Source organism: Trachurus japonicus, chromosome 13 (assembly GCF_045865225.1).
Source record: "Trachurus japonicus isolate A0001 chromosome 13, Traja_1.0".
Classification (NCBI taxonomy): domain Eukaryota; kingdom Metazoa; phylum Chordata; class Actinopteri; order Carangiformes; family Carangidae; genus Trachurus; species Trachurus japonicus.
In genome coordinates, this window is record NC_140919.1 from 26745149 (window position 1) to 26762216 (window position 17068).

At 43.2% G+C, this 17068-nt stretch overlaps 1 protein-coding gene across 1 annotated transcript; it reads left to right on the forward strand.

Moving 5' to 3' along the window:
- Positions 1-11330: 11330 nt before the first annotated feature.
- On the forward strand, positions 11331-12355 carry or55e1 (odorant receptor, family 55, subfamily E, member 1). The gene has a single exon (XM_085796685.1). It carries the CDS (start codon positions 11342-11344, stop codon positions 12353-12355), a length of 1014 nt encoding a protein of 337 aa, XP_085652811.1. The 5' UTR covers positions 11331-11341.
- The last annotated feature ends 4713 nt before the right edge of the window (positions 12356-17068 follow it).

Below are 17068 nucleotides of genomic sequence, written 5' to 3' on the forward strand. Positions count from 1 at the left end.
TCACTCCGCCCCGGGGCACCACCGGCGAGGTCCCGAACAGCAGGGCGACAGCACGGCTGTCCGTGATGGCGCAGCATCTCCACGCTCCACAAGCAGGCGGTCCAGCGATGCTCTTCCAGGGCGTCCCGAGGCCGACGGCTGCCGGGGACAAACAAAACGGAGAATCAGCAATGATCCCTTTTCTACAGGGCTTCACTCACACACACGCCACGGGGGTTGACGTTTCGACTTCCCTTCACCATGCAATAGCGAGCGTTGTAAAGGGGTCTTTCGGGCCTCGCCGCGAACGCTTCCGGCTGGTTGCAGTCCGCCCTCGGTCCTATTCTCCTCCAAACAGGCAAACAGCGGTCCCTCACCCGCTGCACCGATCCGTCCAGGGCTTCCTTCGGGCTCCCGACTCGTCCCCGTCGTCTCTGCTGGCCTGCACCAAAAGCCGAATCTCCCCGTGTCTCACGCTGTTGCCTTTTCTCCTCAGGTGAGCCCCCCGGCACACCCCCCGCTCCGCCAATCACCACGGCCCCCTGGAAGGCTGGTCCTGCGGCCGACCAATCAGCAACCAGTCCTAATCTTTAGGCTCATCCAGATCAGCTGTGAACAAAAAAAAGAGTACACACCACCCCCCCCACAGTCTCAACAGTCCCACTACTTCCTCCATGAATTCAAGTCCCAATCAGCATCTGTCCATGTACCAAGTTATTCCAACGATCAGTCCACAACACATCAGCCCACGAAACAGCCACCTTTTCATTTTAATACAAAACCTCAGTCTACCGGCGACATTTTCAGTCCTTCATCTTTGCTCTGCCCACATTTTGAAGGCTGTACTACAAGCTTTGTTCAAAAAAACCACAGACAAAGGCATAAAGGAGTATGCCTTGTACACCTTTGGTTACCTTCTCAACTGTACAATCATGAAGAAGGCTGTGGAGGTTTTTATCACATGTGTGTGCTTTTTGATTCAGAAGAGGACACGCAAGTGGTAAAACAGAGCAAAAGTTTCCTTGATGTGTGTGTTTTGGAAAACAAGGGCCTTAAAATGGAAGGATGTGACCAAATGGCGGAGGATGAGGAGGTTATAGACAAAACTGCAAACACCATCACTGGAAAGTCACCTTTCACTTGAGTTTTTCAACTCCAAAGGGACCAAGCAGTATTTGACGTCCTCCCTGATGATGTTGGCACAAAAAATCAGTACCACTGTCCTGGTGTTATTGATGTGCTTATGAAAAACTACATGGGGATCTTTCCTTTATGGAGTGGTTTGCTTCTCGGGGATCTCTCCCGGCACATCAATACAAAAAGTACACCAAGTGATGGAAAGGCTAAAACTAGAGATACAAATTGCCATGTTGAGCTGTGGTTTAATTTAGTGAAGCATTCCATCCTGCAGAAGAAAAGGTACTTGCGACCAGCAGAGTTTGTGTCCAAAATGTATGCCTCAATGCAGGGAAGATGTATTGAGCACACCATTCAACATAATATTCCAGAGCAGATTTTGGAGAAACTCAGCTCAAGTTCAGGCAAGTCACATGATGACCCTCTAGAAAAATGGAACAAGCGAGATAGCTCTGCTGTACGCTCCAAGGCAAAATCAAAGTACTTCAATCCACCCAAAAAAATAACTAAACCTAAGAGCAGGATGAAGACGGTCAAACAAGAAAACAGAGACAAAGACGCACAGGTGAGATTTGCACAGTATATTGTTTTGTGTGAAAATTATTAGTAATTATTACTGTAGGCCAGGGCCATTCTAATAATCATATCCGACACAGTAAGGCTTTGCACTGCCAGGGGCCAGGCCCTAATTAACACTTATAAATAAATGTTTGTCACATCTCTTTTCCACTCCCCATCCACACACATTTCGAACTTTCATTTTTTCTAAGTCCTATGCAGTTAACCCTTCTTTGGAGAAAAAGGGACAGCGAGGTGGTTGTTGCAGTGATTCCCTCACAGATGAAGGGGTGCACCTTCCTTATCCACCACTCGGAACTGTGCACACTTAGGCCACACCAGTGGTTGACAGGGGAGGTATGTATGAAGTGTGCAAATGGTATTTTTAAACTGACATTGATGTTTTGATCTTTAGTAGGCCTATTGATAGTCCCGATTCTTTGTATTGGAAGCCCAAGAACAAACCAGAGAAGTCTTTCGTACAAAAGTAGTAGTGTTTACTCAGGTCACAGATAAAGTAGGCTACATCAGCGCTGGACTCAGAGTGACAGAGCTCTCGCAGGATCTCGGTCAGGAGTGAGTCCAGATTTCAGGAAATGGGTCACATTTATCTTCTTGGGCTGGGCCTGCCCCGTACAGAGGTTGGATGTTCTCAGAATGTGATAAGCAACATGATGTGTGTGTTGTTGTTCAGGCGTGTATCTAATGCAACAGACCTAACTGACAGACTAGGAGAACTCTGCAGTTACAGTATGTCCTTGGTTATCAGGCTAGAGTCACACTATCTGGCTTCATGTTCACACACATCAGGTTATGTGCGTTCAAGTACTAAATTAGAATACATGATATCTCAAAGCATACATGACGTCATTGAAGTATAAAAACAAAGTACATAACGTCCCAGAACAGATCCAATTGTAACACTATTATACTATGAACTATTTTGAGATAGTAAAGCTATTAATCTAAGTCATATTTCACACTATTTGAGAATGTTTATTATTATTAATTGGATAATCATTTTTTTTTATTTCTATCAGGTCATTGAGGGCCTGCTTCATATTTTTGCCCACAAATTCAGTATGATGGACACCATTTATTTAATGAGCCACTATACAGCAGGATGTGTTCTGTTTGGTGACAGGAAAACTCTGGCTCAACAACGTCTACGTAAGGGGTGTGTGTGTGTGTGTGTGTGTGTGTGTGTGTGTGTGTGTGTGTGTGTGTGTGTGTGTGTGTGTGTGTGTGTGTGTGTGTGTGTGAGTGTGTGAGTGTGAAATATCTCACCAGTCTCTCTTTGTTGTCTCCAGGGTGTTCGGGCAAAAGGCCTCCCCAGGAAACAGGCACCATAGTTCAGGGGGCATCCAAGTGGTGATTAGTGGGGGTGTTGGAAAATGGTGTATTTTATTAGTGTAATGTGCTAGAATTGGGATGAGGTTGTGTTTGTAAATAAATGTGTGTATATAGAAGAAAGATTATAATAATGTAAAAAAAAGAAGTGTTTGTTAAAGAGAGAGCAAGTCAGCAGGTTGAAAGGGTTCTCCCTCATTAGCCAGACATCCTATAAGGCGCCATTTTGAGATCAGTGGGGTTGGTTGCTGCATGATGTGGAGAGTGTTTGCCATGTTGCTGGGGATGTAACAATAAAAGACTTGTCTGTGACACTCAACAACCCTGCCTTGCTACCTTTGCCGTATGGTCCAGCCGCAATGGTGGTCTTCCTAACAGTACTAAATATTTGTAAACTTAAACACATGAAATAACATATCATTTATAGCAGGGCGCTACAAGTATTTATTTCGGCTTGGGATTCTGATAGTCTAGAATGTAATGTGTGAGGGCAGACTGAGGGACCCAAGCGCAGGACACAAAGACAGACGGGGCGTGTGACGTCAGTCCGACTTCCCATTTCTCCGACTTCCTATTTCTCCGACTACCCATTTCTCCGACCATACATTTCTATATTTTTGCTCCCATTAGTCCGACTTCCCATTTCTCAGACAAGCCCAAAGTCCTACTTCCCATTTCTCCGACCACACATTTCTATATTTTTGCGTCCATTAATCCGACCTCCCATTTCCTCGATTTAAGTATGCCCGGTGCTCCAACTCCCAGTAATTACGACAGTGTGTTAGCCCGACTAATCCGGCCCAGAAGCACCCCTGAACCAGGCTCTACAAACACTGGTGCATATCATGCCACGTAGCAATGGCACTCATCGCTCATTAAACTGAAAATATTGTAGTGACCCCGCATGTTCTTGTTATGATGTTTAAGTTATGTGATTTCATCGCTGTAGCCTACTGTATGTCCTCTGTGTGTGTGTGTGTGTAGGTGAGTGAGTGAGTGAGTGAGTGAGGGAGGGAGGAGGAGCAGAGGAAGAACTGTCTTTTTTTCTTTCCGCCTATCACCGGTTTGATGAGGGAATGATGTTCTTAATCTCAACAACTAAACTATCAAGTCACACACAAAACTGACACACACGATAAACAAACAGAACTATGTTGCAGTTTGTTTGTCAAGTTAACCTGTCACCTTAAGCACCACGGACAGCGCCGCGGATGAGGGCTTAGGGCCTGGGGCCTCATTTATCAAAAGGGTGTAAAACTGCTACTAAATTTTTGCTTAGGCCTATGGCGAAAAGACGAAAATGGCGTACACCCAAAATATTTACACCTTTTTCAGATCTATCAAACTGTGCGTGCACAACTCTCCGCAATTTCTCTTTGATAAATCACACTGGACCCAAGAATGGTGCGCACATGAACACACCTCATATTCCGCCCTCAGAACGTCTAGACACAACCATATATGGTCAGCACGTGCATATTAATTAGCCATGTGCGCTCTGTGGAGCGGCAACAAAGTGACAATGAAGTGACAACGAAGTGACAATGAAGACAACGGGTGGAGGGGGGAAAGAAAGCGAGACATATGGCGACATCGGGCAATAAATCAGTCAGAAAAATGATCTTGCATTTTAATAAGCTACAATAAAAACAAAAACCTCCCAAATCTCAACAAAAGGGAGCAGAAAGAAGAATAGTCTTATGTAGAATCTGCCCCTTTATCCCAGAAGAGAGAGAGAGAGAGAGAGGTTATGTCAGATGAATTAGTCCTCTAACAACCAGCCTACAGTTTGACTTTGAGTAGTTTTTCCAGTAGAATGTAGTTAACGGGCAGGGGTCTGGGTTGTTTAGCCTACTGCTCCACAAAATGACACAAACAGGAAAGCTGGTGGCAAAAAAAAAAAGAAAGGAGGCAAACACATAAGCCGTGAGTCTCCTTCGTCTCGAGCCTCTCCAAACTGACCCAGAGCCGGTCCCGTCCAAAATCGGAATTCTGGATGATCGGATTTAGCCCTGGTCGCAATGTAGGGATTATTTTGGTCGGAGCAGTGGGCAGCCTTCATTCCGAACCCCCCCCCCCCCCCCCCCCCCCCCCTCCGAACGGACAGAAGAACGCAGTCAGAAAGGAAACGGAGGCTGCGAATTGATCCTTTTTTCCTTTTTGGGGTCAAACAGATGTTTTTAACCTTTTTCATTAACGTATGATATACTTATTTAAGGTAGAGTATAGAGGTTTGTTCATTGCAGTTTGTAAACAAAAGATTCACTGTTTTGTGGGCCCCTCCTCTCGGGCTCAACTGTGCAGCCTCCTGCTACTGACAGTACTGCAAAGGAAAGGAAATACAGTCTGAGTGAAGCGGAGTGGCAGACTGATACCCGTCACCAACAACGGGAGTGTTATGATGTAATGAGTAGGAGGGCCGTTGTGGTGAGCTGGGAAGCGTGTGCTAGCAGTGGATGCTAGCCACCACCGATACACTGACTGCCAGTATATTCATGGGTTTCAGTCACATGACGTTTTTGTTGTGAGTGCCATCTTGAGGACCTAACGGGGACCTAGGCCTAGCTATGATGAAGGATAGCTCACCTAACTGCTGACTGTAAAATGCAGAATCAGAGTGTACTTGATCAGAATTTAAGCAGAATGCAGCATTCAATAAAGCTGTGTAATGAAAAAAGTGAATCCCCTTTTTTTGCGTGAATTCCAATTCCTATCTTAACCCTCTCAAAAAATGTGCACTCCCGCAAAGTACTAGTGTTTCCCCGATTCTCAAAATGTTAAAGGAATAGTTCACCAAAAAGTGAAATTCAGTCTCACCCTATATGCTGATGAATACTCAGAGTAGTTTTTTATTCCTCAAAGCAAATCTGGAGACCCGGGAGGCTGGTTTGTAGTCCAACGAAAACTTTATATGAGATTAATAGGGACAGACACAAAAACGTCCATAAAACTACACAAAATCCATTAAATATTCCTCCTTACTGCATCTAAGGGCTGCATTTAAGGGGTGTCCCATTTCTAAGTCACAAAATTAAGATTAAGGGGGAAAAAAAGATTAAGGGGAAAAAAAAGATCAAGGGTTGAGCTTGAGGGTTAAGATAGCAATTGGAATTCACCCTTGTTGTCACAGCCCACAGCGCGACAGATAGACGGCCTGTTGCAAGTAGGTCCTAAAGTTGGCGCGGCGACCGCTGTGTGACGTCACATGAGACCTATGAATATATAGCAGGTTTTCAGAAATTTCAGGCCCAAACCCAATCAAGCCTAATGTAGTGGTATGAGGCACCACTGCCGCATTAAACAGTGTTCTGCTCCATCACGCCCTCTCTGGCGTATTAGCCAATTGTTGCTTGAGCCGAGGGGATAAAAGTAGGCTGTGCTCCTCCTCCTGACCTCTCGCTTCCTGCCTCTTCGGCCCGCCCACTTCCGGGTCGTTGTACTCGCTGCTCACCTCGGAGCACAGGTAGGCGCAGCTTAGCGTGCTGTCCTGTTTATGTACATTCGTGAGTATTTTTCACTTAACTCAAACGTAACTCCTTAATAGATCCTGCGTCTCCATCGCGGTCGGGGCGATACACAGGGGTCGTTGTCTCCCGCCGACCGGAGCGTAGGTGAGTCACGGCGAGCTTCTGTTGTTGTTAATTGCTGTTAGCCAGGTGCTAAGCTCTCTTTCCGCTCCTCCCCCTCTTTTCAGTTGGGCCTCCTCTTAATTTACTGTGCCAAGCCTTGTCACATCTTTTTAAACAATAAACTGTGATCATTGAACTCCGTCTCCTGCCCTCCCTGAGTTAACGAACCTGAGTGTCCTTTAGGTGATAGTTGACCTTTAGTACGGGTCCTTGGGCCCTAACCCAAAGTGGCGTTATTGGCGACAAATTTAGTATAACATAGTAATAACCCTTGCATCACCACACTAATAATAATATACTTTTTAAAACAGTGAGGACGGATACCACACGACTGTAACTGGAGTTAGAGAGCTATTTATCTAAAAGGATTACAAAACATGAACACTCAAGGGACACATGAACAGTGCTGTCAGCTAGCCATGCTAAGCAGGACTACAGTAGCAGCATAGCTTCACAGCTGGATGAAAAACACAGTTTCACGGTGGAGAAATACAATGAAGAGGTGGATATGAATGAACATATAAGAAAATCAACTATGTAAAACTCTGTGGTGTGTTTGGGTCGGCGGTGGGAGGCTGCTATGATGTGACAGCGAGGCCACACAGTGTGAGAGGAGCACCTGAGGACTGCCACTGTTAACCGGCACATCAGAGACGGCTCTCTCTTTTTAAATACAGTCTGTGCTCTGAGTGACCTTTTGGACTGCATGCTGTCGGTTCGTCTGCGGTGCATTCACAGCCCGTCCGAGAGCGTTTTTATTAGTTCATCCAGCTTCTGGAACACTGGACTGGACACTGTTATTCCTGAGTGACACCAGGGGAAACTACTCACCCAGGCTGTGACAGGACGTCTGTGATGGGGAGCCACAGGTGGCTGCAGTGCACTGTTCAATATGTTTACAGGTGTGACCAGTCTCTCCCCACCTAGACTCATCAGTCAAACCTGATAATGCAGCAGGTCATATCTCACATCAGCAAGGTCAGACTAAACTTAATTACATGTTATGCTCCTCCTTTGTGTAAAGTGTTCCTGTCACACTTGTCTAGTTAACATTAATCACAATTGTAGGTTACATCATACATACCAATATGCCTTTTAATAACTATATTTCTGTATTGAGAGTATTGTCCAATATTTCACGCTGTGTGCCAAAGTGAAGGACTACTGTTTGTTCATTGTCATGTCAAACTGCTGATTTATCAAAGGCAAATACACAATTAATGTTTATCCCTAAAAATGGGCTTGGGGGTTCTTTTATCAGGATGGTCACCAAAAACATCAGGAACAAACAGCCCCATCTAGAATATTTTTCAGCAGCCGACACTGGCCCCAGGTAATGATGTGGTAATTGGCCCAAAGCCTGGCCCTCGGGCTGGCGAGGCCCTCGGACTCCCGGCTCCAGCACAGGGCTCTACTGTGGCTGCACTAGGCTGTGAATTCTGTGCATATTCGATTCATGAGAGTTCCTTGCTCCAGAAAGACTGAATCTGGTATGTCAGAGCTGCTTCCAGGTCCTGATTGGCTTGCTCAGTTTGTCCATTGATCTGTGGATGATATCCAGAGGAGAGATCAGTCAGATCATGAACTAATACAGGCAGTCAATAGTAAAATACTGAGAAAATAGGAAAAGTAGTAACCTGTATCCAGGAAGGGCATAACATAAAAACTAATCTTTTGTTTAAAAATAGTGATGAGAATATTTGGATAGGAAAAACATGATTTGTCACATTATCTGTGCCTTTCTATTCGGATTTGGGCGCACTCCTACTATAGACATCACTTGTTTAGAGATGATTCAGTGAGAAACACAGTGTGATGTAGTGATCACAGTGTCTCAGCCTTGTGTTTCTAGTGGAAACCATATCCCAAACATGGTGCTGAGAAAGTGGAACAGACTCAGAGAGTGTTTCAACATACTACCAGGAGTTGGCAAATACAGAGGGAGCTCATTATGGCCTCATTTTCCACAGAGTGGAAATAAGTTGGTGCTGAACACACTGAAAATAAAATTACATTAGAGTTTTAAATTTAACCAGTCGTCAAGGCTGGAGCAGGAGCTGGAGGCCTGGAGGTGAGTCAGTGTGTTCATTTATTGAAACTGTTCAGTCAGAAATCTCATTACAGCTGCAGCTCTGAGAGTCCCAGCAGTCTGACTGAAAAGACTAATTAACCAGAGCAGATAATTAATCCCAGCTTCCTTCTCAGAGGAAACACAACTCTCCTGTTTTGACCTCAGGGCCAATTAGCTTCGACAAGCCACAACAACAAACTACCAGCTGAGATTCCTCTAGGAATGAGACATATTAGCTTTTACAGTTGAAACCTCCAAGGAGTCAAATTCACTGATCTGTTTTACTGTGTCCAAGTCGGGCTGCAACATGTGTGTCGTTACTACGTATGTCTGTGTGTGCAGCAATGTGTTTTCAAAGTGACAGTTTCAAATCAGGTGCCAATGAGATTCCAACAGTCCAGACGGTCAAAGGGCAAAGCCTGAGACAAACAGATCTCCACCAGCAGGAAGTCAACAGACTCACTAAAGTCTAGAGAATCTCTGCTCCTCTAATTGGCTCAGGGACATTTAAATAAGTTCCAAGTGGTATGAGCCAATGAGAGTGATGATGGTGTCAGGGTGAGTCTCCCAATGGGACGTTTGGACCTCAGTTATAAGTTTAATGGAGAGAGACAGAGTCCATCGTGAAGAGCAGCTGATGGACCACAGAAGGTAGGACCATTACTGTCAGATGAGAACTGAACTGGATCTTCAATTCTCACCTGACACATACATACATACATACATACATACATACATACATACATACATACATACATACATACATACATACATACATACATACATACATACATACACATACATCTCTTATGTTTACAACTTAGAGTAAATGCTGCGTGCTTATAATTATTTTTGTTCCTTTTTATCTGGAGTTAAAGATTGAATTGTCTTATGTTTCATTATAATGTTCTGTCTGTAGTTACTGTATACCACCAGATTCAAACTAAGGTAACTCTGGATTTTACATTGTGTCTAAATTGTTCAGCAACAACATTTGTGTGTGTGTGTGTGTGTGTCTGTGTGTATGCGTGCGTGTGTGTGTGTGTATATATATATATATATATATATATAGCAACCATACTCCTCATCGTCCTAATCATACTAATTCCATCTGATCCTCTGCATTGCTTTTTGCTGGGATGATTTATATATCAAAGCCTGCACCTTGGCATCTGATAAAACTGTAACAACTGTGTCTGTGACATGGCACTGGACAAAATAATCACAATTGACGGAAATAAGTGAAAGGGAACGACGACGGTCTTGACTCGTTCTCAACCCTCTTAATTTCTTGGTCTTGTCTTAGTCTTGGTATGATCTGGTCTTGGTCTTGACTGGGTCTCGGGTTAAGTGGTCTTGACCACAACACTAGGAGCAATGCTGTTAGTCTCTTAGCTTTTGTGTGTGCTCAGGTTATTTCAACACTGATTTTACTGTGTATGTTAAGGTTGAAATACAGTAAATATGATGCTGATGACTTTATCGTACAATTTCAATCAATTTTTTATTGTTGTTGAATCTACAATGTATTATAATTGTTGATAATTATTATATGTTTATGTGATGTGAGTTTATCTGGATAAATACAGGTGTGTAGTCATATCTGTCTTGATTTAGAGCATGTAATGGTCTTTTTGAGGAGTCTCATCCTGCCCACACAGGCGGTGGGCAGCCAGGTGTGCAACAGGCTGCAGGTAGTCCTGTTAGTAGTGACCTGCAGAATGAAAGATGGGAGACTGCAACTAGCACCCTGTTCCCTGATACACTGTAAATGTGAGGTGAGGGACAGAGGCTGTGAAGATGCTGAGGGACTGACTAGAGAAAAAGGAAGGCAGTGGACAGACAAAGGAGCAGTGAGTGACAGTGGGACAGCAGAGACTATGGAAAATGATTTTGAAGAGCTGGAACAGATCCTGGTGTATTGCATTTTTGTTGTGTTTAAACTATAAGATAAACTGAAACAATACAGCGGTACTTCAGTTATTGTGAACTATACTTATCCTGCAGCTGACTCAGTGCAGTGCACAAAATGACCTAATTTGAAGGAAACTTAATCCACTTACAAGACAATATACTTGGGTGAAAGCCCCTGAAGGGCAGGGCAACTAAATTAGATTTAAGTTACAGTAATAAAACCTGCAATAGATTAACCAGATTAACCAAAGCAACAATATCGCCTGTCAGTTTTTTTTTTTTTTAGAACATCATATAGTTACATCAGATATACAGAAGAGTATTAGGGCCATTCATGAAAAAAAGAGTGCACTTTGAGAATAAAGGGGGCGATGTTTAGCTCAGTTGGTAGAGCACCCGCCCAATGTGTTGAGGCTGTAGTCCTCACTGCAGGCGACCCGGTTCGCCCCACTCTCTGCCTCCCATTTCCCGTATCTCTCAACTCTCCTGTCCATTAAAGGCGAAAAAGGCCCCAAAAAATACTTTAAAAAAAAAAGTGAAACCCGAGAAAAAAGTAGAAATCTCTAGGATAAGTTCTTGAAGTGCATAATGAAAAAAGAGTATTCATCCTCTGTAACCCACTGTTAAACAGGGTCACAGATAGTCTCAGATGTTGCTTGTTGACTGTTTCTGTCTGAATTATTGCTCAGGTGAAGCCGGGGCCATGCTGCAGGCGTCACAGGGCAGGAACTTCTCTCACACCACCTTTGTGTTCAGAGGTTTCCCTGCGCTGTACAGACACCGCCAACTGCTGGCCCTGCCCTTCTCTGTCTCCTTCCTGTCAGTGCTGCTGGGAAACTCTCTGCTAATTCATGTCATCCACTGTGTGGAGAGTCTGCAAAGCCCCATGTACCTGCTCATCTGCATGCTCTGTGTTGTCGACATCCTTGTGGTGACTTCCATCATCCCAAATATGCTCCTTGGCCTCCTGTGTGACTGGGACGAGATCTCGTTGGCTGGCTGTTTGAGTCAGATGTTCTTCACTCACTTCCTGTCTTCGGTGGAGTCCACGCTGCTGCTGGCGATGGCGCTGGACCGCTACGTGGCCATTTGCCACCCACTGCGCTACAATGAAATCGTAAACTCTTCGATGTTGATGTGGCTGCTCGTCTTCACTCTGCTGCGCAGCGTCTCCATCATGGCAACACTGGTCGGTTTGGCAGGTTCACTGTGGTTCTGCAGCTCCAACAAGATCCAGCACTGCTACTGCGACCACATGGCGCTGGTCAGTCTGGCCTGTGATAACACTGAGAAAAACACCGCCATGGGCCTCGCCGTCATCGTCTGCTTTGTGGGCATGGACATCTCGCTCATCTTCTTCTCCTACATGAGGATCTTAAGCATTGTGCTGCGAGCAGCATCAGCTGGTGAGGACCGCTGGAAGGCGTTTCACACCTGTGGCACTCACCTGATCGTCATGTTGTGTTTCTACCTGGTCGGCAGTGTCACCTTCCTCTCTCATAATCTGAACATCCCTATACCCACTGATGTCAACACCTTCATGGGACTCGTATACATTGTATTCCCAGCAACTGTCAATCCCATCATCTACGGCGTTCGGACTAAAGAAATCCGAAACGGCTTCTTTAAGATTTTCAAACTTAGAGCGAAGAATAAAATAACAACAATAAAAGTTTGTCCTGCTGGAAAAGTCAAATGTGATGTCTCTCTGAAATAAATATCTTGTCTTCTTTGTTTAACATAAACATTTTTTCTGTTCTCTGAAACAAACACATTTCTTTTACTTTTACTTGTTCTACAGGCCACTGTATCTCTTACAATTTGGCTGAACTCATTGTCCAGCCTCACTTCTTCACCACATGGTCAACTAGTATTGTGTAAATTTAATTTGATGAATTTGGTCCTTCTCTTCTTTGAGCATGTTCTCCTCCTGCTTCGGGTCTTCCTCTTCCTCTACCTCCACATTGGCCTCTACCTCTGGCATTGCCTCCACCTCTTCCTCTCCTTCTACCCCTGTCTCCTCCTCTTACCCTTGCTCTTTTTCTCTTGGCCCCTTCCATTTTTGGTTGAAGACAGGTGAACAGCGAACCCGTTTTACAGTAACAGGGGGGACTTACTTACTTACTATGCTTGACACCCCTTTAACTGGGGTATAGGCATAGACTGTAGCACCCGTGACGTCACTCATTGGTTTGGGGGAGTCCATTTTGTGACCCCATACGGGGATTTGAACTGCACCATCTTGGATTTTAGTGGGAGTCTACTTTACATATTTGGAGAGGTGCGGTGGTTACCCGGCTGAGAACCCGCCCACTGAACTCTGTCTGTGAACCTGTCACTCAACGTAACCACGCCCCCATTTATGTACGAATTTTAAGCCTAAACAACACAAAAACGGTTGCGATACAAAATTTTTCTACAAAATCTTTATAATTTACAGAGGTTTTAATCACCAACCAACAAAATCAGTCAGGAGTCACTTGAATAGTTTTAAACTTGTTTGAAACAACAACAACAACAACAACAACAACAACAACAACAACAACAACAACAGTTTTACAATATATGTACATGAGTGTTGGTGTAATGACTGAGTCATGTGTGTAAGAGAAAAATCCAGTTTTAGTGATTATAGCCAGTATTTATGATCATTTCACTTTAATACTTACGTAAGTGCAATAATAATTATCTAATTTAAAGGGTTCATCATTAGAGTAGAGGAGCAGGAGCCAGGATCAGGAAGTTGAGATGTAATGATTTATGATGTAACTCCTGAAGAACTAAGCAGACAAAACATTGACATTTGTGTGCCCAAGAGTATCCATCACTGTCAAAACAAAAACAACTTAAACAAATATAAAATATTCAGAGTTGACATTCAGATTGTCACTGTCAATAGTAATGTGAAATCTGAGGATATATCAGTATCACACAGGTGACATGTTCTGTATGTTTGTCTGCATTACAGAGTTCATCCACTAGAGGGTACTATTGACTGTTTGTTTATACACTAAAAGATTTACAAACATGACATATTTGGCTTAAATTGTTTGTTTGTTTGTTTGTTTGTTTTTTTTAAACCCTCAGATGAAAATCAAGTATTTAACCTTGTTAACAATGCACATGGTGTTTCTGCAGGATACAAGACCTGATGAGTGAAATAATCAGTCAATATCATGATAATGAGTGTTTCCACCTTGAATAGCATTAAACCAATTAATAAATGCAGATTCAGACAGACAGGATTTTTATACAGTATCAGGAAACCAATCCTGCCACTCTGTATATGTCTCTGCCATGTCTCTGTGTCTAGTGTGAAGGTGTCAAACATCGTCGATTTCTTTGGCCCGTTCCACAAAGTTCTCAGTTCTATATGCTGTCCAGGCCCTGAACCTTCTGATTCCAAAATGGTCCATCATTTATTTTTAAGCTCATGCAACAGATACACATTATTGTGTTAGTTATTTTCCTGCATTATTTGTTAGATATATTAAAGCAGAAGTAAACGATCCGGTCGTTTTGGCTAATGCTGCGTTCCAGGCAGGCTTTTGAAACCGTAAATTACAGCTTCAAGTCACAACTTACGACTTTGTAGCGTTCCAGGCAACCCACTCGTGTTTTTCCGACCTGTTTTACCGGTGAAAGTCACTATAACGGCCACTCGTAACTTCTGACCCGTGAAGTCGTACCAGATCGAACTGGTACGACTTCACAGGTCGGAAAAACACGAGTTACGAGTTGCCTTGAACGCACCATAACAGTCCTCGTCCCTACGTCACCACATTCATGGCGTCCCTTGGCTGCACACACAGCCCTGCATGCCGTTCTCTCTCCTCATTGGATAAAAACTGTAGGATACGAGAAAAGTTTTCTCCTCGGCTCAGAGCAGAGCAGAGTGACTGACAGACCCGTGTTTCAGACCAAACACTCTATGTAAGTGATTGCTGTCGGAAGATATAACTATTTAAGACTTATATTAAAGCAGAAGTAAGCGATCCGGTCGTTTTCGCTAATGCTGCGTTCGAGGCAGGCTTTTGAAATCGTAAATTACAGCTTCAAGTCACAACTTACGACTTTGTAGCGTTCCAGGCAACCCACTCGTGTTTCTCCGACCTGTTTTACCTGTGAAAGTCACTATAACGGCCACTCGTAACTTCCGACCCGTGAACTCCTACCAGATCAAACTGATACAACTTCACAGGACGGAAAAACACGAGTCTACGAGTTTCCTTGAACGCAACATAACAGTCCTCGTCCCTACATCGCCACATTCACGGCGTCCCTTGGCTGCACACACAGCCCTGCATGCCGTTCTCTCTCCTCATTGGATAAAAACTGTAGGATACGATAAATGTTTTCTCCTCGGCTCAGAGCAGAGCAGAGTGACTGACAGACCCGTGTTTCGGTCCAAACACTCTATGTAAGTGATTGCTGTCGGAAGATATAACTATTTAAGACTTATATTAACACAAATATATCACTTACTTCTGCTTTAACATGCACAAATATATCACTTATTTCTGCTTTAAGATTGCTTTGTAGTTTAATTTGCATTGGGTTCTTACAGTATGTAGGTGGACTTTTTTTTCTTTCATTTTCTTTGTGTTCTTTTTAATTTAGGCATTGCTTTATTAGATATTGTTTGTTCTGTTATCTAATTGCATCAAGTCTTGAGTTGAAGGTTCAATTTACTTATTTTCTCCTTTTGTGTTTTGTTTATGATATTTATTATTTTCTATTCAGTATAAGTTTTAGCATTAAACATTTTTTCTGTTGAATCATTAGTTGTTGGTTGATCTCATCTTTCTTTTCTTTGTGTGTTTTGTTTATGATATCAAGTATTTCTATTTGGCCCCGATATTTATTTTTGTTTAGTTTCCTTTGGTATTGTTAGTTGTTTGTGTATTTGCAGTTGCATGTTATTTTCATTTGAAAAACACCACAAAGCCAGAGGTTGCCACAGACTTCCTTTTATTAAAGATGCAGTGGGATATAGAGGTTTCCTCATGGCCCTATCAAAATAAGAGCCAAGTCAAACAAGATTAGAAATAATAAAATAGTTTGGGTGTTTTTGATCTTCTAATACCATGTTACAGTGAAGAAAATACAGATTGTTTTAGTCTGTCAGATAAAGAGTGACGTCTTCCTCAATTATCACACACACACACAGCACTGATGACAAATCTGTACACATGCAAGGACTCTCAAGACTGTCACCACTTTGTTCTGAATGCTCAAATTAAACATTAGTTTTGTAAAATATATGTTTAGTTCTTAAAACTCACCAAGTCCCCTGATACGTTGCATGAATTATATTCATATATTTGTTTCTCGTTTTTGGGGGGGCTTTTTTTTCTCAACCATTATTTGATTTATATCCTGCTTATATAACATCCTCACTGATCATTTTCTGAATCATACAACAGCTTTAGAAATGAAAATCAGCCAGCAGTGCAACACCATTGCTTACTTTTGGACAAAAGTCTTCTGTGAAATCTCCTTGTTGTTGCATTCAAGGATGCTCAAACTTCAGACACTTGATCAATCATCGGAGATCTTTTATGGAACAACTTTCAGTCCCTCTGTTCCTGATAAATCCAAATGTGTTCAAAACTTTATTTCCTTTATGTGATCAAGACTACCTTTAATAAGGAGCAGTGGACAGTGTCACGAGGCATTTGTACTGTAAGATTCAGGCCTTTTCCACAAGGAATCAGAGCTTTCCCCAGAACAATTTTTTTCTTGTTCGTCCAAAAAAATTCCCATAAACACTGCATAGTTTCAACATGTCAGCATACACACTAATCCATGTGGCACTGTAACACTGCCACACAAGTACACCAAAAATGTAGAAGAAGATGTGGAAAGCTTGCGTGCTGAAAACAAACCCTGAACAAGTCAGCTTAACATGAGAATGTTGACTGGGAGTCTTGCCAGGCCAAATATGCTGATTTAATGGATTTCAGGTGCAGTATCCGAGGGACCCGGCAGTAGTCTGACATTGTTGGTATGTTACATCTAGTCTGCCTCGGCAGGCGGCTGTGGTATGACGGTGTTTCTCGCACCGCAGATGAGAGCGGGGCGACTGGTTTATGCTCTGGCTGATCCTCCAGCGGGGGACTCAGCTCATTTTGGTCAATGGGGAAGGGGCCAAATGCCGATTGTTAGCGGGTCGACCCGCATTTTAAAAACCTGCGTCGACCCACTAATTAAAATGGCTATTGTTTCACAAAAGATCCATTTTGGTTGTCTACATGAAAACGCTGGGGCAGCGTTTTAAGATTTACCTACTCTGGGACCTGTTTCCAAAACATATCATTTAAGGGCTCCTAAAATGCCGAAATGATCAAAAACGTATGCAGATATTCCTAAACCCGTATTCATGTAGATGGCCCCTCAGTCACATTTGTTTTGGATTTAGCACGAGACA

What these genes read in the sequence shown, in the direction of transcription:
- or55e1 (XM_085796685.1), top strand. Translation starts at nt 11,342, where the DNA reads ATGCTGCAGGCGTCACAGGGCAGGAACTTCTCTCACACCACCTTTGTG.